At 43.1% G+C, this 23,981-nt stretch overlaps 1 protein-coding gene across 9 annotated transcripts in view; it reads left to right on the top strand.

Moving 5' to 3' along the window:
- Positions 1-23,981, top strand: part of amph (amphiphysin) — a 132,944-nt gene that overhangs the window by 95,581 nt on the left and 13,382 nt on the right. Inside the window, exons 11-21 of one of the 9 annotated variants that reach the window (XM_014139119.2) lie at positions 162-278; positions 8,344-8,445; positions 8,644-8,667; positions 9,309-9,332; positions 9,700-10,146; positions 11,654-11,686; positions 13,147-13,191; positions 16,320-16,550; positions 17,047-17,103; positions 19,968-20,021; positions 20,708-20,761. In XM_014139119.2, the coding sequence (XP_013994594.1) occupies positions 162-278; positions 8,344-8,445; positions 8,644-8,667; positions 9,309-9,332; positions 9,700-10,146; positions 11,654-11,686; positions 13,147-13,191; positions 16,320-16,550; positions 17,047-17,103; positions 19,968-20,021; positions 20,708-20,761 (1,188 nt within the window). The remainder of the gene's footprint in view (positions 1-161; positions 279-8,343; positions 8,446-8,643; positions 8,668-9,308; positions 9,333-9,699; positions 10,147-11,653; positions 11,687-13,146; positions 13,192-16,319; positions 16,551-17,046; positions 17,104-19,967; positions 20,022-20,707; positions 20,762-23,981) is intronic. The other 8 variants (XM_014139120.2, XM_045693800.1, XM_014139124.2 and 5 more) reach the window with 8 other exon arrangements.

Here is a 23,981-nt window from a genome sequence, read left to right as displayed (position 1 = left end):
GCATTAACAACCCCAAGAATGTATACACCACGGAACTAGAATAGAACACTTAGAATAGAATAGAACACCTGGAATAGAACACTTTTAGAACACTTCGTGGGATATCTATGGTACCCACACCAAAACTGTAATGCTTCTGGCACCCTTCTCCACCTCCCCAGTTCAAAAAGGGACCGCCAGTGCCCCCGCCACCCAAGACCCCGACCAAGGAGCTGCACCAGGAGCAGATAATCGACCTGTTTGGGGGCCAGTTCTTACCCGCGGCTACGCCCTCGCAGGTCAGTCCCATCCCGGGTCCTATTTGACCATTTTAACAAGGGATTCTTATGCCCTCCTTTCCTTGGACATGCATTGACATGATTGTATTCGTGAAAGCTATGTAGTGGAACTATCTGTCTAGATGTCCCTAGAGAGAGCGTTTTCATTACAATCCAGGGCCCGGTTTCCTGATAGCGATAGAACTTAGCCTTACGAGTGGTTTAACGATGCATCTTTCCTGCAACGGCCAAAGATGTAACATGCGTTTCCCAAAACACCACACAGAGAGAAGGTTCGCTAAGTGCGTTATTGACGTATGTGTCCATACTGATGGGATCGAAAGAAAGGCAGCGCTGCTCTCGGATCAGCTTTCTCCATTCAAATCTTACCTTAATATTTGAATTATTTCACAATACTGATGACGGATCAGCTCCTAGAGAGGAATTATCACCTATGGCTGCAAATATTGAGACGGCTTATTCTAATGCTTACCCTATAATAATGCACTAAATAACAGATTTGGCACATCATTGCGCACCTGTTAGACTACATAACATGAAATGTATTCAGGCAAAAATTATAGACAGTAGCCAAATCAGCAAAATATAACTCAATTGAATGAACATGTAATAGATTATTTCAATATCATTTACATATGTAGGCCTATGTAGCCTCTACTGGAGGTAGGCTAAGTATCTTTTAATGCAGTCATCTCGTTTTTTATTACATTTGTATTATTATTATTCTATATTTATTCAGGGAAAACCCATTGAGAACAGGGTCTCATTCCCAAGGGTGCCCTGATCACAACCAATACAATGTAAAACCAAACAGCAATCAATACAAAATACAACATTTATGGAAACAGTTAGTCCTCAGCTACTAGGTCCTCAATTTAACACCTTAAACTACCCAAGCGGCACCAGAACATCTAATTGTAATGAGTTCTGCAAATTGCTCCAGCAGTGAGGTGCATTAAAACCAAACGTGGAATTGATCTAATTCAGTGGAGACCTGAGGAACCTCAAGAGTTAACCAAACCTGTGAACCGATTTGGTAACTCGTGTTTTTATACTTCAACAACGAAGTTAGGTAGTCGGGAAGCTTGTGTAGTAGAGCTTTGTAAACTGAAAGGGAAAAGTGAAGTGCTCTACGGGACTTTAATGAGGACCAGCCAACCTTTTGATACAGGATGCAGTGCTGAGTATTAAAACTGTCACCTGTGATAAAGCGAAGTGCACTATGGTAGACAGTGTCCAAGGTTTAAGAGTAGTGGCTGCTGCATTCTGGTAAATTGTGTCACCATAGTCAAGAACTGGCAGGCAGTTGAGTGTGCAATCTGCTTCCTGCTGTTAATGGAGAGGCCATATCTATTTCTAAAAAATATTAGCTTTTTAACTAGGGGGAGGGGTCTAAGCTGACATGGAATTGTTTTAAGATGGTCATACCATGGATCACTTTGCTATAGGAATTTACATTTTAGGACCCAATTAGGTATATATTATAAATGTAAAAATATTTGATAAAATATTGTATTTGGCCTTTACTACTATAGACCATATAAATGAATTGAATAACACATTCCACTGACATGGCCTGCTACCAAAGCCTGTGGGCTCTCCTCTTCCGTGGCCAACGTGAGTAAAACATTGAAATGTGTTAACCCTCGCAAGGCAGCCGGCCCAGACAGCATCCCTAGCTGCGTCCTCAGAGCATGCACAGACCAGCTGGCTGGTGTGTTTACGGACATATTCAATCAATCCCTATCCCAGTCTGCTGTACCCACATGCTTCAAGATGGCCACCATTGTTCCTGTCCCCAAGAAAACTAAGGTAACTGAACTAAATGACTATCAACCCGTATCACTCACTTCTGTCATCATGAAGTGCTTCAAGAGACTAGTCAAGGATCATATCACCTCCACCCTACCTGATACTCTAGACCCACTCCAATTTTCTTACCGCACCAATAGGTCCACAGACGACGCAATCACACAGCCCTATCCCATCTGGACAAGAGGAATACCTCTGTAAGAATGCTGTTCATTGACTACAGCTCAGCATTTAACACCATAGACCCTGGGTCTCGACCCCACCCTATGCAATTGGGTCCTGGACTTTCTGACGGGCCGCCCCTAGGTGGTGTAGGTAGGAAACAACATCTCCACTTTGCTGATCCTCAACACTGGGGCCCCACAAGGGTGCGTTCTCAGCCCTCTCCTGTTCTCCCGGTTCACCCATGACTGCATGGCCATGCACTCCTCCAACTCAATCATCAAGTTTGCAGACGACACTACAGTGGTAGGCTTGATTACCAACAACAACGAGATGGCCTACAGGGAGGAGGTGAGGGCCCTCAGAATGTGGTGTCAGGAAAATAACCTCTCACGCAACATCATCAAAACAAATGAGATAATTGTGGACTTCAGGAAACAGCAGAGGGAGCACCTCCCCCATCCACATCGATGGGATAGTAGTGGAGAAGGTGGAAATGTTTAAGTTCCTCTGCGTACACATCACGGACAAACTGAAATGGTCCACCCACACAGACAGCATGGTGAAGAAGGCGCAACAGTGCCTCTTTAACCTCAGGAGGCTGAAGAAATTTGGCTTGTCACCTAAAACGCTCACAAACTTTTACAGATGCACAAGCGAGAGCATCCTGTCGGGCTGAATCACCGCCTGGTACGGCAACTGCTCCGCCCACAACCACAAGGCTCTCCAGAGGTTAGTGAGGTCTGCACAGTGCATCACCGGGGGCAAACTATCTGCCCTCCAGGACACCTACAGCACCCGATGTCACAGGCATATCAAAAAGATCATTAAGGACAACAACCACCCGAGCCACTGCCTGTTCACCCCGCTATCATCCAGAAGGCGAGGTCAGTACAGGTGCATCAAAGCTGGGACAGAGCGACTGAAAAATAGCTTCTAACTCAAGGCCATCAGACTGTTAAACAGCCATCACTAACATAGAGTGGCTGCTGCCAACATACAGACTCAAATCTCTGGCCACTTTAATAGATTTAAAATTAAAATGTTATGGGATGTATTTTCCCCATAGTTTTTCATGGTAGTCCACTCTGGTAGGCCTACATTACAATGAAATAGCCACAGTAGCCTACTTGCTGTTAAAACGGTAACTTAAAGCGCTGGAAGTTGCACAGAATTGATTGCAAAGAAGACTAGCCTGCTCGGAACAGTAAACAAACAAAGGCGGGAGCTGGCCCCTCTGTGCAAAACGTACCAGAGGATCTGTACTCCACATCAGTGATGGAGAGTGGTAAAGCAACACTCACGGTGTACAGATGTAAAATAAATACGTGTTTGCATCCTCAGCACAATGCATCCCACTGGATCTGGCATGTGAGCTTCATGAGAACCACATGAAAGAAGCTACAGCTGCCAAACAGGCCGCAAAGGCAGCACGTCCTGCTCTCCCTCTTCTCCAAGCACCACAGTTCCCACTCGGGGAAAAATAAGACACAATGTCAAGTCGGCAGGTGCACACAAAACAAGGCCCATGAAAACTGTGTGCAGTGAAAGTGATTTGTTTGTGGGGCTTGCTCACACAAAGCCCAAAGCTGTGTGCTGACTGTGGACCCGAAGCATAAAGAGAAGACGCGATTGATTCATGTGTAAAGTAACGGTAGTAAAGGAACAATACAGTATCTGATACAATCAACAAATGTTTCTATATCTTGTCATTAATATACACTGCTCAAAAAAATAAAGGGAACACTTAAACAACACAATGTAACTCCAAGTCAATCATACTTCTGTGAAATCAAACTGTCCACTTAGGAAGCAACACTGATTGACAATAAATTTCACATGCTGTTGTGCAAATGGAATAGACAACAGGTGGAAATTATAGGCAATTAGCAAGACACCCCCAATAAAGGAGTGGTTCTGCAGGTGGGGACCACAGACCACTTCTCAGTTCCTATGCTTCCTGGCTGATGTTTTGGTCACTTTTGAATGCTGGCGGTGCTTTCACTCTAGTGGTAGCATGAGACGGAGTCTACAACCCACACAAGTGGCTCAGGTAGTGCAGCTCATCCAGGATGGCACATCAATGCGAGCTGTGGCAAGAAGGTTTGCTGTGTCTGTCAGCGTAGTGTCCAGAGCATGGAGGCGCTACCAGGAGACAGGCCAGTACATCAGGAGACGTGGAGGAGGCCGTAGGAGGGCAACAACCCAGCAGCAGGACCGCTACCTCCGCCTTTGTGCAAGGAGGAGCAGGAGAAGCACTGCCAGAGCCCTGCAAAATGACCTCCAGCAGGCCACAAATGTGCATGTGTCTGCTCAAACGGTCAGAAACAGACTCCATGAGGGTGGTATGAGGGCCCGACGTCCACAGGTGGGGGTTGTGCTTACAGCCCAACACCGTGCAGGACGTTTGGCATTTGCCAGAGAACACCAAGACTGGCAAATTCGCCACTGGCGCCCTGTGCTCTTCACAGATGAAAGCAGGTTCACACTGAGCACGTGACAGACGTGACAGAGTCTGGAGATGCCGTGGAGAACGTTCTGCTGCCTGCAACATTCTCCAGCATGACCGGTTTGGCGGTGGGTCAGTCATGGTGTGGGGTGGCATTTCTTTGGGGGGCCGCACAGCCCTCCATGTGCTCGCCAGAGGTAGCCTGACTGCCATTAGGTACCGAGATGAGATCCTCAGACCCCTTGTGAGACCATATGCTGGTGCGGTTGGCCCTGGGTTCCTCCTAATGCAAGACAATGCTAGACCTCATGTGGCTGGAGTGTGTCAGCAGTTCCTGCAAGAGGAAGGCATTGATGCTATGGACTGGCCCGCCCGTTCCCCGTTCCCCAGTTCCCCTGGCCCGCCCGTTCTCCATCCAGGACTTGGCGGATGCTTTAGTCCAGGTCTAGGAGGAGATCCCTCAGGAGACCATCCGCCACCTCATCAGGAGCATGCCCAGGCGTTGTAGGGAGGTCATACAGGCACGTGGAGGCCACACACACTACTGAGCCTCATTTTGACTTGTTTTAAGGACATTACATCAAAGTTGGATCAGCCTGTAGTGTGGTTTTCCACTTTAATTTTGAGTGTGACTCCAAATCCAGACCTCCATGGGTTGATAAATTGGATTTCCATTGATTATTTTTGTGTGATTTTGTTGTCAGCACATTCAACTATGTAAAGAAAAAAGTATTTAATAAGATTATTTATTTCATTCAGATCTAGGATGTGTTGTTTAAGTGTTCCCTTTATTTTTTTGAGCAGTATATTTCCACAAATATTTCTTCATGCAATTAATCATTTGCAATAGTTTATTCTCTATTTAGCAAGCATTTATTTATCAAGCATGTTTGCACACCTTGCAGGTTGACATGCATCTGATGCATACGCTAAAGGGGATGCCTGACAATATTCTCTAGCGGGTCATTTTATTCTGAAAGGCCAGGCGGTTCTAGTGTTAAACAGGGAAATCAAACAATTAGGGGCATGATCCATGTCAAGTTAGTTAAAACATCCCACCAGTCACTCAATCGCAACTCAGACAAAAAATGCTGCTCATTAAAATTGGGGCGAGTTGGTTTAGTTATCAGCTGAGTTAGATTTAGCTCAGTACAAATATCTTTCAGCCCATCAGACTTGGCATCAACCAATCCAGATTAAGATAATCCACTATTAATAATTTGAATTTAGCATAGTTAGACAGCAGGACAGACAATTTGTTAAGAGCACCTAAGGAGGCCAAGGGAGAGCGATAAACTCCCACTAGCGTCACATGGGCATTATTACTAGGGCTGTTGCGGTGACCGTATTACCGCCACACCTGCGGTTACAAGTCATGAAGGCAGTCAAATTCCACGTGACTGTTTAGTCACGGTAATGAGGCTTCTCCAAGCTCTGATGCTGCTGATGGTCATTAGTAGCCTACCAAACTTGCTAACTGCCTGGTACTCAGCACTGTATTGTCCCTCTAATAACTCTGACTTCAATGCAAATGTCATCGAAGATCTAATCAAACACTTCATGAGAGCCCATGTTGTGCAACATTTCAATACTCTATGCAAATGCACAAGAAAACAGAGTGATTGCCTCTACTGAAAATAGGAGGATCAGCTTTCTATAGGCTAGACCTACTATATTTATTTCTCAACTTTCCTAATATTAAGCACATTGCTTATCTTTACAACAGGAGTACAGCCTACCTGGCTGGCATGAAAATAAACCACGGGAAAAGCGTCCTACATTCACTATTTAAATGCATAGATGACATGAATCATAGTCATGTAGCCTAGTCCATAGGCCTATATGTTTTGATAAGGTTTGTATCACAACTAAAGTGGCCAAATAACTTGTTAAAATGAAGCACATTAATCCGCTTGGCGTGTAAAGCCTAACTGGGATACATAAGCAGTGCGTGAGTTTAAAGTTTGGGGAAAATAATTTCACCATAAAAATGCACCTTTTATAATAAAAGCATTACATGCATAATCACATTTGTTGATAATGGTGTTTTTCTGCTAATGTAACATTCTCGCTTATAGCCTACTGCCATGTGCACATTTCTGCGCTTATAATGTGAAGAAATAGCCTAATAGTTCATCAACATTTTAAGATAAACGTTCTGATGTGTTGCGTCAGCCACATTGCTTTAAAACATATTTTGTTTATGCTAGTGGTTGTATTAATTTGGGATCTATCGCATCCCTCAACTGTCCCAGACTATGTTTGGAATATTTATTTCTCGCACAGAATAGAATAGGTTGACCTTTGTACTATGGGGATTGTAGATTGACATAGGCTAGTGCTTTTGCTGTTCGTTAGGCCTACTCATCTTGTTGGCTGACGAAAAGTAAATGTGGACAGTTCTTCCAATATCTTCAATATGCACCTCGGAATTGGTCAGCCTACAAGGCACTGATGCAATGTGTGGACGCCAGGAGATGCTAAATCTGTTTATGTTAATTAAGAGACTGACAGTTATTTGCTTGACAGTCACCGGCTGATGAAATTTCATGACCGTCACAGCCCTAATTGGAACACCAACTGCAATTCAGGCCTAATTGCCCAACGTCAGTGCCCGGCCTCACTAATGCTCTTGTGGCTGAATGGAAGTAAGTCCCCGCAGCAATGTTCCAACATCTAGTGGAAAGCCTTCCCAGAAGAGTGGAGGCTGTTATAGCAGCAAAAGGGGGACCAACTCCATATTAATGGCCATGATTTTGGAATTAGATGTTCGACAAGCGGGTGTCTATATACTTTTGGTCATGTGTTGTATGTTTAGTGGTGCTCTTCTGTGTATAAAGTGACGCGGTAGAGAAAAAACGCATCTAATGACAAGCTTAGCTATTCTAAGAATGGTCTGAGGCAGTTGGTAAATAACTAACATTTTCAAGTGCAACTTTAGTAACTATGGTTTTGGGAAACAGCTCAAAGATTTAATGATGCTCCTACGAATGTTCTACTGATGGACTTAGCCTTAAGATGTTTTTGGGAAACGGGCCCTGAACTGTTCAGTAGACTCCACAACAGACCACTTCAATAGCCACAAGTCACTGTTGTCGTCTTTTGTGTCTATACTTGGCTTTGTGCATGCAACTATCTGGCTTTTTCAAAGTATTCAAACTGGGCACTAAACTACTCTCCAAAACTACCTGAGATGCAGAGGTCTCCACTAGCATGCCCTGTATTATTCCATCTATTACAGTACTGTTTGCTTCTGGTCCTGGTGGGTCACAGTGTTTGCAGGTTTTCCACCAGTGGGAGTGGGATATATTAAACATGTATTTTTATAGAGGGGAGGGGTCAAGGGTTTATTAAGAGAGTGCCGTCAAGATTACAAATCCCTTATAAACTACAAAGGATACAAATAACCTGGGGCCATATGAAGCGTCTCAAAGTAGGAGTGCTGTTCTAGGATCAGTTTTGCCTTTGAGATCAAAATGAATAAGATTACAAAGACAGGGAGGATGAACCTGATCCTAGATCAGCACTCCTATTCTGAGATGTATGATAGATACTGCTCCTGATCTCAAATGTTCAGCCTTTCAGTACGGTTGTGTTAGAGAGCTGTTAACTCAACCAACACTTGAATTCTATTATTTTCAGCCAAATGAAAGACCTGGAGAATCTCTCCTGGATCTGGACTTTGATCCATTCAAGCCTGACAGCAACACTACTATCGGACAGGCTGCACCACCCATAACACAGGTCCATTTATCTCCATTTTCATCTATTATACCACAATGCTATGCTATCCGTCTTAAATGTATCTTATATTCAGCTTAAAATGTTTCTGTACACAAGATGGTGTATATCTCTGTTCTCTCTAGTAATATACACGCACACCAATAGAGCACATAGAGTGCTCTTCATTCATAGTGAATAATCACGTGTTTTGTTCTACAGCAACTACCCTGGGATTTGTGGACAGTAAGTACAGTAATGTCATCATTGGTTGCTTGATGGGATTTATAACCTTGATGTATGAGATTAGTTAGTTACAATACGCTATAATAATACATATTATACCTAGATATGTTAGAGAATCAAGTATACATTCCTTTTTTATAAAATTGACCGGTCGTAGTCTTTGAATTTTGAAAAATACAAGACTACAACCCATTTTACATGTCCCCATTTAGCACTGATCCTTATTAAAGTGTTTCAATCAAGTGGAAAATTAAGAAAAACCATTGAGCAAAAGCTATCAGTCTCAACACGCAGGAATCCTGACCTCTACTAGCTTTGATTGGCATGGTGATCTGCATGCTCAGTAGACTAAATAAAAACAAAGTAGCCATTTTGTGGCTTTTGTTATGCCAAATGTTTTTCCTCCCATGCAACAGTATTTAAGACTACCAAATAGCAGATTGCAAGTTAAGTTCCAAGCAATTAACTTGGCCCTCTTATTGTTATGCTGCTCCATGTATATTTGTATTACAATTTGTATGTGTAACGATGAATGAAAGTTATATTTAACTTTGTTCTTATTGATAAAAAAAAAGTAGCATACTACTTTTACAGTAGTATACTGATGAATCTGACATTAAATACAAATATTTTTTTCCCAGGGAAATGCTGAACCTGCGCAGCCTGTACGTAATACATCCACACCTGACTTTTAATCACCAATCAAAATCACTTTCGGAAAATATTTACGTGCCTTGATTTAAAAAAAGAAGTAATATCTGTGACCTCTGGTCGAACCTGTCATCAAGCCAGTTGTTTGATACCTGTATGTTTTTCACTCTTTTCGTCACAATCCAGAACTGTTCACTATACTCCACCACAGACCACTCCATTAGCCACAATCCACAGTCCCAATTGTCTTCTTTTGTGTCTATGCCTTGTCTTCTTTCTTTACCTCTGTCAATTATTTCACTTTCTCTCTCTGTCCTCTTGTGATAAACACTCTCTGTGCTCTCTTTACCTTACCTTCACGCACCGGCTTGGTCCTTTCAGACGGATTCTGGGTCTATGAGTACTGTGGGTGTGGAGGAGGATGGGGGCGGCGGTGGCGAGGCCCCGAACACTGCCAACTTTAACCCTGGGTTCCCCGCATTCCCCGAGCAGGCGGGAGACCCCAGCTTCGCCACCGACTGGGCTGCTGACTTCGGCTCGGCCCCGGCAAAAGGAGACTCTGTCCCGTCTGCCACCGAGGAGGCAGCCGGCGAGATTCCAGCGACCACAGGGCAGGACGAGGCCCAAGGCTGGCCTGCAGCAGACGGCTGGGGCGGGGAGGCAGGGGAGGCAGCAGCAGCAGAGCAGCCGCAGGGGGCCGAAACGGCCGCAGCTGGAGACGAGGTTAGCGGCTGGGATCCCAACCCCCAACTTACCCCCAACTGTGATCCTTGTGCAGTGGGGGGCGACCAGCAGGCCCTGCAGGAGCCGGTGCAGGGGCCACCAGAGGCAAGGTCATGGGGATGGGAAGCGGGAGAGGCAGGGGAGGCAGGGAAAGGGGAGGCAGGGTCAGGAGAGGGATGGGAGGCAGGGTGGGGAGCAGGTCAGGCAGATTCAGAGGGAGACGAGGCAGGTTGGAGAGATCGTCGCAAATCCACACCGGGCCTGCGTATCACCAACGAGCATGGCCAGGTGATTGAAGACACCCCTGAAGGCAGCGAGCATGGACTGTATCTGGTCCAGCCTGGCGGCAGAGAAGGTTTCGGCTCAGAATATGATACGACGGAGGAGTGGGGGGACTCAGTGGGGCAGAACGGAGGATGGGCCAGCACTGACAATGAACTGGACTCCGCCACAGACCAGGGTCTCACAGACCGTAGCACATCCCAGGGAGGCTTCGCAGACTGGGCTTCAAGTGATCGGGCCACTCCCTTACAGGAGGAGAAGGCTTTGGCAAGCGATGCAGGGTTCGCAGCGGACTGGGCCCAACCAATAGAACAGGCACCAACGCAGTCTACCGAAACAGGAACAGCATTTGCGGATCCAACCAGTGTCCCAGAACAGGGCTCAACGGGTGAACAGGTGATCCATTTTGGGACCGATCCTTTTGTGGAGATCCCTGGGGAAGGTGGTTTTGAGTCTGACCCCTTTGCAGAGACACCTGGGGGATTTGCCACAGATCCTTTTGCGGAGACTCAGAGGGAAGGCGGGAGAGGGGATTTTGCATCTGATCCTTTTGCGGAAACTCATCTGGGAGGGGGATTCGAGTCTGTTCCCTTTGACGTAACTCAAGGGGGAGGTGGGGAAGTTAGATTTGCGACAGATCCATTCGCAGAGACGACCGGGGAAGGTGGGTCAGGGTGGGCGGCAGACCCTTTCGCTAATAATGGTTCAGTCCAGTGGGCAGGTTTCCCCGCTCCCTCCGCAGAGACAGGCGGCGCCACCACCGACAGCGGGTCTTGGCAGGAAGTCAGCGACAGCAGTGGCTTCTTCTCCTCAGGGGGTGACGGCAGCCAGGCAGGGGACCTCTTCGCCTCCTTTCCCGGGCCAAGAAGCGAAGCCGTAGCTAAGGAAGGAGTCATCCCCCGAGCTCACAAAGAGCCTGATAACTCGGACCTGTCCGAAGACGAGGTCGCGAACAGGAGATACGGAAAGTTGTACCAAGAGATAGATACAGAAAAGGAAGAGGTACCTGACTTCCTCCCCCCTCTACGTAGAGAATAGCGTAGAGTAGTCTAGAGCAAACAGAATCCCCTCTTCCTTATTTTCCCTCCCACAGATGAACAAATAATAAAATAAACAGTGCTGTCCCGCAACCCAACCTGGATCCTGCAGCGCCACAGAATCCCAGCCCTCTTCTCCTCTCTCTCCTCTGCTTGCTTGTCTGCTTGTCGGTTCCACTTTGTCAATTTTATTAAAAAAAACATTCCATCACTTGCCGCATAATTAAAACACATTTCAAAGCAGTCATGCCAAAAGCCTCCAATACTAATTATGTGTCTGTGATTTGATTTAGGTGACCAACAATGCATTTAACGGATTTCCCCAGGTAATTAGTCTCGACCAAATTTCTATTTTAGTGATCACAAGATGATATTGAGAAAAGGATTCATCACTGCCTTGTTAGTTAGAGCAGATGCTTTGTCATTAGAAAAACTAAAATATAATATGGTAGAGGACAGGAAGGATCAAGTTGGATCAGTTGCAACAGAACATTAGGAGGAGATGTTCCCATTTTTTGGTTTAAGATAATCTCCAATCTCCTGTGAATGGAATTACTTGTTAAAACTGACCATAAATATTATACACTATATATATATATATATAGTGTATCCCCTTCAAATTAGTGGATTTGGCTATTTCAGTCACACCCATTAAATCTTAAGTCCACAGCATACAATGACAGTCTAGACGATTCTGTGGTTCCAACTTTGTGGCAACAGTTTGAGGAAGGCCCTTTCCTGTTTCAGCATGACAATGTCCCTGTGCACAAAATAGAAGTTCATACAGAAATGGTTTGTCGAGATCAGTGTGGAAGAACTTGACTGGCCTGCACAGAGCCCTGACCTCAACCCCATCGAACACCTTTGGGATGAATTGGAACGCCAACTGCAAGCCACGCCTAATCGCCCAACATCAGTGCCCGACGTCACTAATGCTCTTGTGGCTGAATGGAAGCAAGTCCCCGCCGCACTGTTCCAACATCTAGTGGAAAGCCTTCCCAGAAGAGTGGCTGCTGTTATAGCAGCAAAGGGTGGACCAACTCCATATTAATGCCCATGATTTTGGAACGAGATGTTCGACGAGAAGGTGTCCACATACTTTTGGTCATGTAGTTTACTTACTTGCAGATTAGTTTAAACAACTGAAGTATTTAAATTAGGTAAAAGTGAAGTTAGGTGATTGTAGGCCGCAAAAGCTTATCTCCTGATGCTGCTCATTGTTGGGATTAGTTACGCACGCATTGTATAACAAAGTAACTTCAATAATATTCCCCAATTTGAAAAAGTAACACGTTACTTTTGTAACGCATTACCCCCAACACTGGTTGCAATTGACCCATAACATTGAACTTCCAGTTATATAAAAAGCAGTTCCTGTTGTGCATAAAGAAGCCAAAGACTGTCTTAGTAGTAGAATAGTAGGAAGTTTACATGGTGGAGCATTTAGGGATATTAGAATAAACTACAACTAAACTACAGTTTTGTTAACTAACCAAGTTGGGTAAACTTATGCTAACAACAATAATGTAGTTGGGCAAATTTTCTAACAACGCTAATATAGTGTAATTGCTGCATAAACTATGCTTAAATGAGTTTACCCTCCACTTTATCCTGGTTACAAACACTTTGTCAATCCCTCACTAATACTTTCCCCAAAATTATCCCATCATAACTTACCTTTGAAAACTAACATTTTATATGCTCTGATATTTTATTAACTGCTGGTTTGCTGCCAGTGTAGTTTTAACTTTCTCCCTCTCTCTCTCTTTCCACCAACTTATGGAAGATGGAAGCAACAGCCCCAACATTTGTTGCGGATTTTGATAAGCTGGTAAGTCAAGTGTCAATATGACAGATGTTTTTGCCCTTCCATTACTATGTTTTATGTCCATATATATATATATACACACAACTCAGCAAAAAAAGAAATGTCCCGTCACTGATAACTGCGTTTATTTTCAGCAAATTTAACATGTGTAAATATTTGTATGAACATAACAAGATTCAACAACTGAGACGTAAACTGAACAAGTTTCACAGACATGTGACTAACAGAAATGGAGTAATGTGTCCCTGAACAAAGGGGAGTAACAGTCAGTATCTGGTGTGGCCACCAGCTGCATTAAGTGCTGCAGTGCATCTCCTCCTCATGGACTGCACCAGATTTGACAGTTCTCGCTGTGAGATGTTACCCCACTCTTCCACCAAGGCACCTGCTATTTCCCGGACATTTCAGGGAAGACATCCTCCTCCCTCATGTGGTACCCTTCCTGCAGGCTCATCCTGACATGACCCTCCAGCATGACAATGCCACCAGCCATACTGCTCATTCTGTACGTGATTTCCTGGAAGACAGGAATGTCAGTGTTCTGCCATAGCCAGCGAAGAGCCCGGATCTCAATCCCATTGAGCACGTCTGGGACCTGTTGGATCGGAAGGTGAGGGAAAATAAGGAAGAGGGGATTCTGTTTGCGCTAGACTACTCTACGCTATTCTCTACGTAGAGGGGGGAGGAAGTCAGTTACCTCTTCCTTCTCTGTATCTATCTCACCCTCCAAACCAACAGGTCCCAGACGTGCTCAATGGGATTGAGATCCGGGCTCTTCGCTGGCTGTGGCAGCTCTAGCCTCCGCTCGATGCGGATGTTTCCTGTAATCCATGGCTTCTGGTTGGGATATGTACGTACAGTCACTGTGGGGACGACGTCATTGATGCACTTATAATGAAGCCGATGACTGAGGTGGTGTATTCCTCAATGCCATTGGATGAATCCAGGAACATATTCCAGTCTGTGCTTGCAAAACAGTCCTGTGGTGTATCATCCGTGTCATCTCACCACTTCTGTATTGTGCGAGTCACTGGTACTTCCTGCTTTAGTTTTTGCTTGTAAGCAGGAATCAGGAGGATAGAATTGTATTCAGATTTGCCAAATGGAGGAGCTTTGTATGCATCTCTGTGTGTGGAGTAAAGGTGGTCTAGGATTTTTTCCCCCTGGTTGCACATGTTACATGCTGGTAAAAATTTGGTAAAACTGATTTAAGTTTGCCTGCATTAAAGTCCCCGGCCACTAGGAGCGCCGCTTCTGGTTGAGCATTTTCTTCTTTGCTTATGGCTTATTGAGTTGGTTGAGAGCGGTCTTAGTGCCAGCTTCGCTTTGTGGTGGTAAATAGACGGCTACGAATAATACAGATGAGAACTCTCTTTGTAGATAGTGTGTTCTACAACATATCATAAGGTACTCTGCAATACCTCAAGACTTCTTTAATATTAGACATCGCGCACCAGCTGTTATTGACAAAAAGACACACACACCCACCCCTTGTCTTACCAGAGGTAGCGTCTCTGTTCTGCCGGTGCATGGAAAATCCCGCCAGCTCTATATTGTCCGTTTCTTCATTCAGCCACGTCTCGGTGAAACATAAGATTTTAGTTTTAAATGTCCCGTTGGTAGGGTAATCTTAATAGTAGGTCATCAATTTTATTTTCTAACGATTGCACGTTAGCAAGGAGAATGGAAGGCATTGGGAGTTTACTCGCTCGCCTCCGACTTCTCAGAAGGATCCCCGATCTGCGTCCCCTTTTCCGGTGTCTTTTCTTCACGCAAAAGGCATGGATCTGGGCCTTTTCCAGTGAAAGCAGGATATCCTTCTTGTCAGACTCGTTAAAGGAGAAAGTTTCTTCCAGTCCGTGGTGAGTAATCGCTTTTCTGATGTCCAGAAGTTATTTTCGGTCATAAGAGACGGTAGCAGCAACATTATGTACACAATAAGTAAAAAAAGAAGTTACACAAAACGCAAAAAAAATAAGAAAATTGCGCAATTGGTTGGGAGAATGTAAAACGTCAGCCATGTTCTTTGGCGCCATCTTCACATTCATTCAGTTGTATTTGTTAAAGCTACAATATGTTCGTTTTTGGTTGACCCCTCCAAGGTTGACCCCTCCAAATTCACATAGAAGTGAGAGTTATAGATCTGTCATTCTCACTGAAAGCAAGTCTATGAAGCGTTAGATCTATTCTATGTGCGCTATTTCTATGTTTCACGTTCCTAAGGTAATGTTTTGCCTCTTTTATTTTTGATTTTGTACACCAGCTTCAAACAGCTGAAAATAAAATATTTTGGGTTATGGAAAATATATTTCACAGCAGTTTAGACGATACAATGATTTTCGACACAATGACTGAAATTTTGCAACCAGGAAATGGCAGAGCGATTTCTGCATAGTGCATCTTTAAGTGCAGTTTTGGATGTGTTCACACTTATGTTGAATTTGTTATCCAAAACACTTTATTATGTTTTTTGTTATTTTGTATTGCTGCCAAAATGCTCAAACTGTACTCTGAAGCAACATTTAAACTATACTCAGCAATATTGAATCATCATACTGTACATAGAGGAACAAGTTCCTGCATACAGACCTCAACAACAACAACATTTGAATCTGTCAAGACTGTCCCTATTAGCTCTTCCCAATTTGTGCCCTCCCTTGTGGTATTTCCACGCTGGAAAGAGGCAACAGTGACAATCTATTCTGATTTGAGTTCTGTGATATCTGTAAGGTTGCCTTGTATGATGTCATATTATTAAGTCTGCCTTTAAGGGCTTCAAACACCTTTATTCTCTGTTGAAACCGCATAACTAATTAAATTCATTGTAGATTAAAGGAAACTGCGCTGCAGTTCCACTCGGAATGTTTATGTTGTATAGTTATACAGAGGGTAAAAGGGTTAAACAGCCATACCTATCCAGGTAATAATAATGATGATGATGATGATGATGATGATAATGATAATCATTCATTTTAACGGTAGTGCATTTGTTGCACCAAAGGTGCTACACAGCATAATCAAAAGGTACACAAGAGGTATGGTGAGGTGGGACAGGGGTGGTTGTGGGGCTGCTGTAATGTGTAAGACCGGGGATGTTGATCAGCTCTTCCCTCAACTGTCTTTGTGGAAAGAATGAAAGCAATGCCGCCATGGCCCCTGAAGCTGCTGCGCCCCCAGCTGAGACTGCTGTGGCCCCGGAGGCAACAGCTGAGACTGCTGTGGCCCCGGAGGTCCTTGGGACTGAGACCTCAGATGCCACAGAGGCAGCGGCCGAGGCAGGGGAGATCCAGGAGCCTGCTCCCCCGACTAGTGAGGCTGAGGCAGCCGAGAGTGCCACCAGCCCTGGAGAGGAGAAGCCTGATGTGAGTGACAGTTAGCTATTATATACAGGAACTGTGAAATAGCACGCTCATCATCACAAGCATGGGCCATTCCCCAGCCATCTATGGTCCAAGTCATCATTATAGGCATAGTTGTATGCCACTGTTTAAGTGAACCTTTTCATCACCGTCATCATCATCATCGTATTATTATCATCGTCATTTTTATCATCATCATCAATGTTTTCACATTTGTCATTATCATTATCATGATCATCATCATCACTTTCATTATTTCCGTGGAGATGCTTTCTGATTTCATGTCTTTTACGATTATTACTTTGAAATTACCGACACCTTCCTTGTCATTCAATTATGTTCTCCTTGATTTGAAAACTTCCCATTTTAAACGTGGTACTTTTTGTTTTGACATCAATCCACTCCACACCTCCCATTTCTTGTTTTATAACAAATCTGTACGTTATGACAGGATTCAAGTCTTAAATATTACATTCTTCTCTAACTCACTCTTGGTAAGTCCACTGTGGGGTCTCCAGTGACATCTGCAGAGCCTGAGGGGGCTGCACCAACTGAGGTATGTGTAAGATCTTCCCCTTTGTCCACTCACGCCCTCCCATTACTGTTCTGTGACTCGGTTCTGTGAGTGTTACATTGAAGTCCAACTTAGCCGGCCCAAACCCTACCATCACCATTGTCAAAGTGTCATGAGGTTGAGAGATTGTCCGTGTCGAGACTTTGTGAATAACTGATTGTATTGAGTGCATCATAGTCATCTTGGGTGGGAAATATGTGTGTGTCTGTGTCGGAATGTGATTGAAGAATTAGGGTGCCATTTTTAATGATCTACTATATGTTTCTGTTGAGATGTCATGCATGCACATACATTCATAAAACATTTTGTATTCTACTATTCTTGTGTATTTCCAAAATATGATTACCGTAATTTCCGGACTATTAAGCGCACCTGAATATAAGCCGCACCCACTGAATTATTATTATTTATTTTTTTTGAACATAAATAAGCCGCACATGTCTATAAACCACAGGTGCCTACCGGTACATTGAAACAAATGAACTTTACACAGGCTTTAACGAAACACGGCTTGTAACAAAAATAAATAGGCTTTAACGAAACACGGCTTGTAACAAAAAATGAGCAGTAAGCTTTAGTTGTCTTTTTGCACTGAGTCAATTCCTCACGCTGCTGTTTCCAACGTCTTATCATCGACTCATTAAGACCAAGCTCCAGTGCAGCAGCTCTATTTCCTTTTCAAACAGCCAGATCAATCGCCTTCAACCTGAAAGCTGTATCATATGCATTTCTCCGTGTCTTTGCCATGATGGGAAGTTTGAGAGCGCTCGATTTAATCTAAACAGTAAACAAAAAAGTTGTTTGACCTTAACCCGTTCGGCAATTTCATTGGTCTAATGAAAGCTTCATGCCGCCAAAAAACTGAGCACGTCACAGAATGTGTTTTTTTGGAGAATTTTTTTTTTTTGAAAGCGGGTAAAATCCATATATTAGCCGCGTCATTGTTTAAGCCGCGAGGTTCAAAGCGTGGGAAAAAAGTTGCGGCTTATAGTCCGGAATTTACGGTAGTGCTTATGTTCTGTTCCTATGAGGCTGGTATGTGTTGTTTTATACATTGTGACAGACTTGTTATATTTGAGTGTATATTGTAGTGAACTGTTCAATCCTAGTCAAGGTCTGAACCTGGGTCAAGCACTAGCCACATCACAAAGAGATACACTACATGACCAAAAGTATGTGGACACCTGCTCGTCTAACATCTCGTTCCAAAATCATGGACATTGAAATGGAGTTGATCTCCCCTTTGCTGCTATAACAGCCTCCACTCTTCTGGGAAGGCTTTCTGTATGGACCTCGCTTTGTACACGGGGGAATTGTCATGCTGAAATAGGAAAGGGCCTTCCCCAAACTGTTGCCACAAAGTTGGAAGCACAGAATCATCTAGAATGTCATTGAATGCTGTAGCGTTAAGATTTCCCTTCACTGGAACCAAGGGGCCAAGCCCGAACCATGAAAAACAGCCCCAGACCATTATTTCTCCTCCACCAAACTTTACAGTTGACACTAAGCAATGGGTCAGGTAGAGTTCTCCTGGCATCCACCAAACCCAGATTTATCCCTCGGACTGCCAGATACTGAAGCATGATTAATCACTCCAGAGATTAGTCCTGCCGACCCATGGCATTGCACATGGTGACCTTAGGCTTGTGTGCGGCTGCTCGGCCACGGAAACCCATTTCATTAAGCTCCCGACGAACAGTTCTTGTGCTGACGTTGCTACCAGAGGCAGTTTGGAACTCGGTAGTGAGTGATGCAGCCGAGGAAAGACGATTTTGACAAGCTACGCAGTTCAGCACTCTGCGGTCCCATTCTGTGAGCTTGTGTGGCCTACCACTTTGTGGCTGAGCCGTTGTTGCTCCTAGACGTTTCCTCTTCACAATAACAGCACTTACAGTTGACCAGGGCAGCTCTAGTACGGCAGAAATTTGACAAACTGACTTGTTGAATAGATGGCATTCTATGACGGTGCCACATTGAAAGTCATTGAGATCTTCAGTAAGGCCATTCTACTGCCAATGTTTGTCTATGGAGATTGCAACGGGTGTGGCTGACATAGCCGACTCCACTAATTTGAAGGGGTGTCCACATACGTTTGTATATATTGGGTATGTGCCTTGGGGAGTTGCTAATTTACGAAGGGTAATTACAATTGCTGTGTGTATATGGCTCTTATTGTCATGCTTGACATGGGAGTGGAGGAAATGTCTGTATATCCATTTACTTTCTTCCATGTGCCAACCATGTATCAAAACAACTTAAAAAAAGATGAGTAGCCCTTATTTTCATTCATTTGATTTTAGATTTTCATTGATTTTTAAAATAATTTCCTTGAACAAGAGTATATCCCACTATCCCACTGCCTTCCCTGTGGCTCAGTTGGTAGAGCATGGTGTGTGCAACGCCAGGGTTGTGGGTTCGATTCCCACGGGGGGCCAGTACCAAAAAAAAGAAATGCATGAAATTAAATGTAAGTCGCTCTGGATAAGAGCGTCTGCTAAATGAGTAAAATGTCAAATTAATATAATAATAATATAATAACCATAGAATCTGTGCAGAATCTTGATACACCAAGATAGCCTGTACCTTGAAAAAATGGACCAAACATTTCCTTGCCAACACAGCAATGACTGGATGCAACGACTCCTCAAAGCCTGCATCTCAGTACTTTACGTTCTGCACTTGCATGAATGCTATACTAACAATATCAATGAAAAGGAGAACTGCTGTTATGTATGTAATTGATGCAGATTAAGCTCAATATATCAAATACAAACTCAATGCTAAAGGCTGTACTGAAAAAGCTTAGGTTGCTAGCTAGGTGCATTAAAACCTCTTTCTGCGCTTAGATCCTCCCAGTTGAAGAGGCTGAAAAAGCATCCCCCAGCGAAGCAGCTCCCCCGGTAACTATAACTTATGCCAAATTTGGCAAAAAGGAAGCTAAAATCATATTTGGCCGAGTGTCTTGTGTGAGTTTGAACCTCAAGTCATATTTTACAATGTTTTGTAGAATCTTAAACATTAAATTGTATTTTTGTGAAGCATCTATGTAGTGCTTATGAAGCCTATATAAAGGTTTTATGAAGCCTTCATAAGATGCACTTTAAATAAAGCAGGACCCAGGTCCCTATAGCAAAGGAACCAATGCCTTGTGAAATTGAAATGTATCATCAGCCATTAGAAGTCTCAACCTTTTGAATCTTGAAATTCCACAATGTTATATACTCTCATATACTGTACATTATATGAGTTGAAATATCAAAATGCTATATTGATTTAGAACTATTGCAAATAGGTCACAGGCGGTTGGTGGCAGCTTAATTGGGGAGGACAGGGTCATAGTAATGGCAGGAACAGAATAAATGGAATGGTATCGAACACGTCAAACATGTTTTCCATGTTTGATACCATTCCAACCATTTATTATGAGCTATCCACCTGTGACATAGGTGTACACAAAATTAAATGAAACATACCAAATAACTTGAAATAACCAAACTAAATCTGGAGAGTCGAGAGGCCATCCTCGAGGCTTGAAAATATTTTTTTCCCCAGATGTTATTGTGAATCAACTCTCTTTTGTACATAGGAATCTGTTCCGACCCCGGAGGAAATGAAGGAGTCCCCTGTGGAGGAGACTCCGGTAATTATTATCCCAAGATTCCCAACCCCCATTCCCAAAACCCTAATATCCATGATCCCACATATGCCTTATTCAACACAGCTCAGTAACTGGGACCTATTGGGACCTGTCCGAAAGTCCATTGATTCACTTAAGCCTGAAATAAGCTCCAGAAAATAGTAGTGATTGTTGTGGTTATACTTTACTTTCATATTACAAGGTATATGTTCTAAGAACATAGTACAAGGGCATGAGGCATTTAAATGTAAAGGCCCACCTCAGAGGAAGTTGCTGCACTTATTTAGAGTAATTCCTGTCCTAGATCAGAAATTATTGTTTAGGTTCCACCTCGAAAACTGACGCAGGCTATTAGTACATATTCAGAAATTGGGGGTGGGAACATTGTGGTGATTTTCACATGTAGCAGAGAAATAACAACAAATAAGTCACTGACTGACAGTAGGCAGTTTAACTAGCTAGCATGCTAACCTTAGCCAGCTAATGAAAGTTATTGTGAGCACCATTTTCAGTTAGCACAGGTGAAAATAATGATTTCATAATATGAATACCAACCTACCGGTCAAGAGATCTCAGCTAAACTGTGCCTATACGAGCTGTTGAAATGTTGAGGGTTGACGTTTGTCTGACTCTTGCCATTTGATAATTCCAGTGAAACCAAGTCAGATTCTAAACGTCGTTAATATTTGGACTGCACACAGACAGTGGTGTAAAGTACTTAAGTAAAAATACTTTAAAGTACTACTTAAGTCGTTTTTTGGGGTATCTTTACTATTTATATTTTTGACTACTTTTACTTTTACTTCACTACATTCCTAAAGAAAATATTGTACTTTTTACATCTTCCCTGACAAGCCAAAGTACTCATTACATTTTGAATGCTTAACAGGACAGGGAAATGGTGAAATTGACGCACTTATGAAGAGAACATGTGGTCATCCCTACTGCCTATGGTCTGGCGAACTCACTAAACACAAATGCTTTATTTGTAAATAATGTCTGAGTGTTGGAGTGTGCCCCTGGCTATCCGTAAATTTTAAAAGCAAGAAAATGGTGCCGTCTGCTTTGCTTAATATAAGGAATTTGAAATGATATATACTTTTGAAGTATATTTTAGCAATTACATTTACTTTTGATACTTAAGTATATTTAAAACCAAATACTTTTAGACTTTTACTCAAGTACTATTTTACTGGGTGACTTTCACTTTTACTTGAGTAACTTTTTATTAAGGTATCTATACTTTTACTCAAGTATGACAATTCGGTACTTTTTCCACCACTGCACACGGACATGATCAAATAGCTATATTATTTGTTCTCTCTGTTATCATTTCAGCAAGCTAGCTAGCTATATATCAATGCATTATCTAAATTGTACAACTATGTATCAATGCATTATCTAAATTGCGGCCACAAATCAGCCATAGAAATTAAAAGAATATAAGCTCCGGTAATATGGATAGCCTAACTATTGAACGGTTTGGAGATTGCTTTTAGGATTCATAATATGTTATGTGCAAATGTACAAACCCTGCACACCCACTAAGCAAACCAAATTAGCCTAAAACGTTAATGGTCAAAACCATTCATCTTGGGTCGACGGGGGACCGGGGATGTAAAATGCAATCATATCACACAATTTTACCATTTATACTGAACAAAAATATAAACTCAACATGCAACAATTTCAAAGATTTTACTGAGTTTCAGTTCATATAAAGAAATCAGTCAATTGAAATGGTCCGTATCTCTGTGCATTCAAATTGCCATCGATAAAATGTAATTGTGTTCGTTGTCTGTAGCTTATGCCTGCCCATACCATAACCCCACCGCCACCATAGGGCACTCTGTTCACAACGTTGACATCAGCAAACAACTCGCTCACACAACGCCATACACATGGTCTGAGGTTGTGAGGCCGGTTGGACTTCTCTAAAACGACTTTGGATGCAGCTTATGGTAAATTCTCTGGCAAAAGCTCTGGTGGACATTCTTGCAGTCAGCATGTCAATTGCAAACATCTGTGGCATTGTGTTGTGTGACAAAACTGCACATTTTAGTGGCCTTTTATTGTCCCCAGCACAAGGTGCACCTGTGTAATGATTATGCCGTTTAATCAGCTTCTTGATATGCCACACCTCTCATTTTTGCTTAACATTTTAGAGAAATAAGCTTTTTGTGCTTTTGGAACATTTCCGGGATCTTTTATTTCAGCTCATAAAACAAGACACCAACACTTTACATGTTGTGTTATAGTATTTTTGTTCAGTGTAAAAAACGATATATTTTGTTTATGCAGACTAGCTCAAATATAAGTGAAACTTGACAAATGTGTATTTGTATTTATTAAGGATCCCCATTAGCTGGTGCAAAGGCAGCAGCTACTCTTCCTGGGGTCCAAACATATTAAGGCACTTACATTACACATAAAACAAAAGATTAAACAGTACATCATATAACATTATTACATCACTCCATATCTACAATAAAACATTTACAATACCACCATACAACAATATTACAATGTACATGTGTGTAGAGTGCGTGTGATAGCATGCGTGTGTCTGTATCTGTGTGTCTCTTCACAGTCCCTGCTGTTCCATAAGATGTATTTTTATCAGTTTTTTCAAATCTGATTCTACTGCTTGCATCAGTTACCTGATGTGGAATAGAGTTTTGTGTAGTCATGGCTCTTTGTAGTACTGAGCGCCTCCAGTGGTCTGTTTTGGACTTTGGGGTTGTGAAGAGACCTCTGGTGGCATGTCTTGTGGGGTATGCATGGTTGTCCAAGCTGTGTGCTAGTAGTTTAAACCAGACAGCTCGGTGCATTCAGCTTGTCAACACCTCTTACAAAACAAGTAGGGATGAAGTCAATCTCTCCTCCACTTTGAGCCGTGAGAGATTGACATGCATATCATTAATGATAGCTCCCCGTGTTCATTTAGGGGCCAGCTGTGGTGCCCTGTTCTCTAAGCCAACTGCAATTTTGCTAAGTCCCTCTTTGTGGCACCTGACCACACGACTGAACAGTGGTCCATGTGCGACAAAACTAGGTCTGTAGGACCTGCCAGGTTGATAGTTTTGTTAAGAAGGTGGAACAGCGCTTTATTGTGGACAGACTTCTCCCCATCTTAGCTACTGTTGTATCAATATGTGTTGACCATGGCAGTTTACAATCCAGGGTTACTACAAGCAGTTTAGACATCTCAACCTGCTAATTT

Source organism: Salmo salar, chromosome ssa14 (genome assembly GCF_905237065.1).
Source record: "Salmo salar chromosome ssa14, Ssal_v3.1, whole genome shotgun sequence".
NCBI classification, from domain to species: domain Eukaryota; kingdom Metazoa; phylum Chordata; class Actinopteri; order Salmoniformes; family Salmonidae; genus Salmo; species Salmo salar.
Note: the sequence above shows the minus strand (reverse complement) of the source record. Positions and strands in the feature narration are given on the sequence as shown.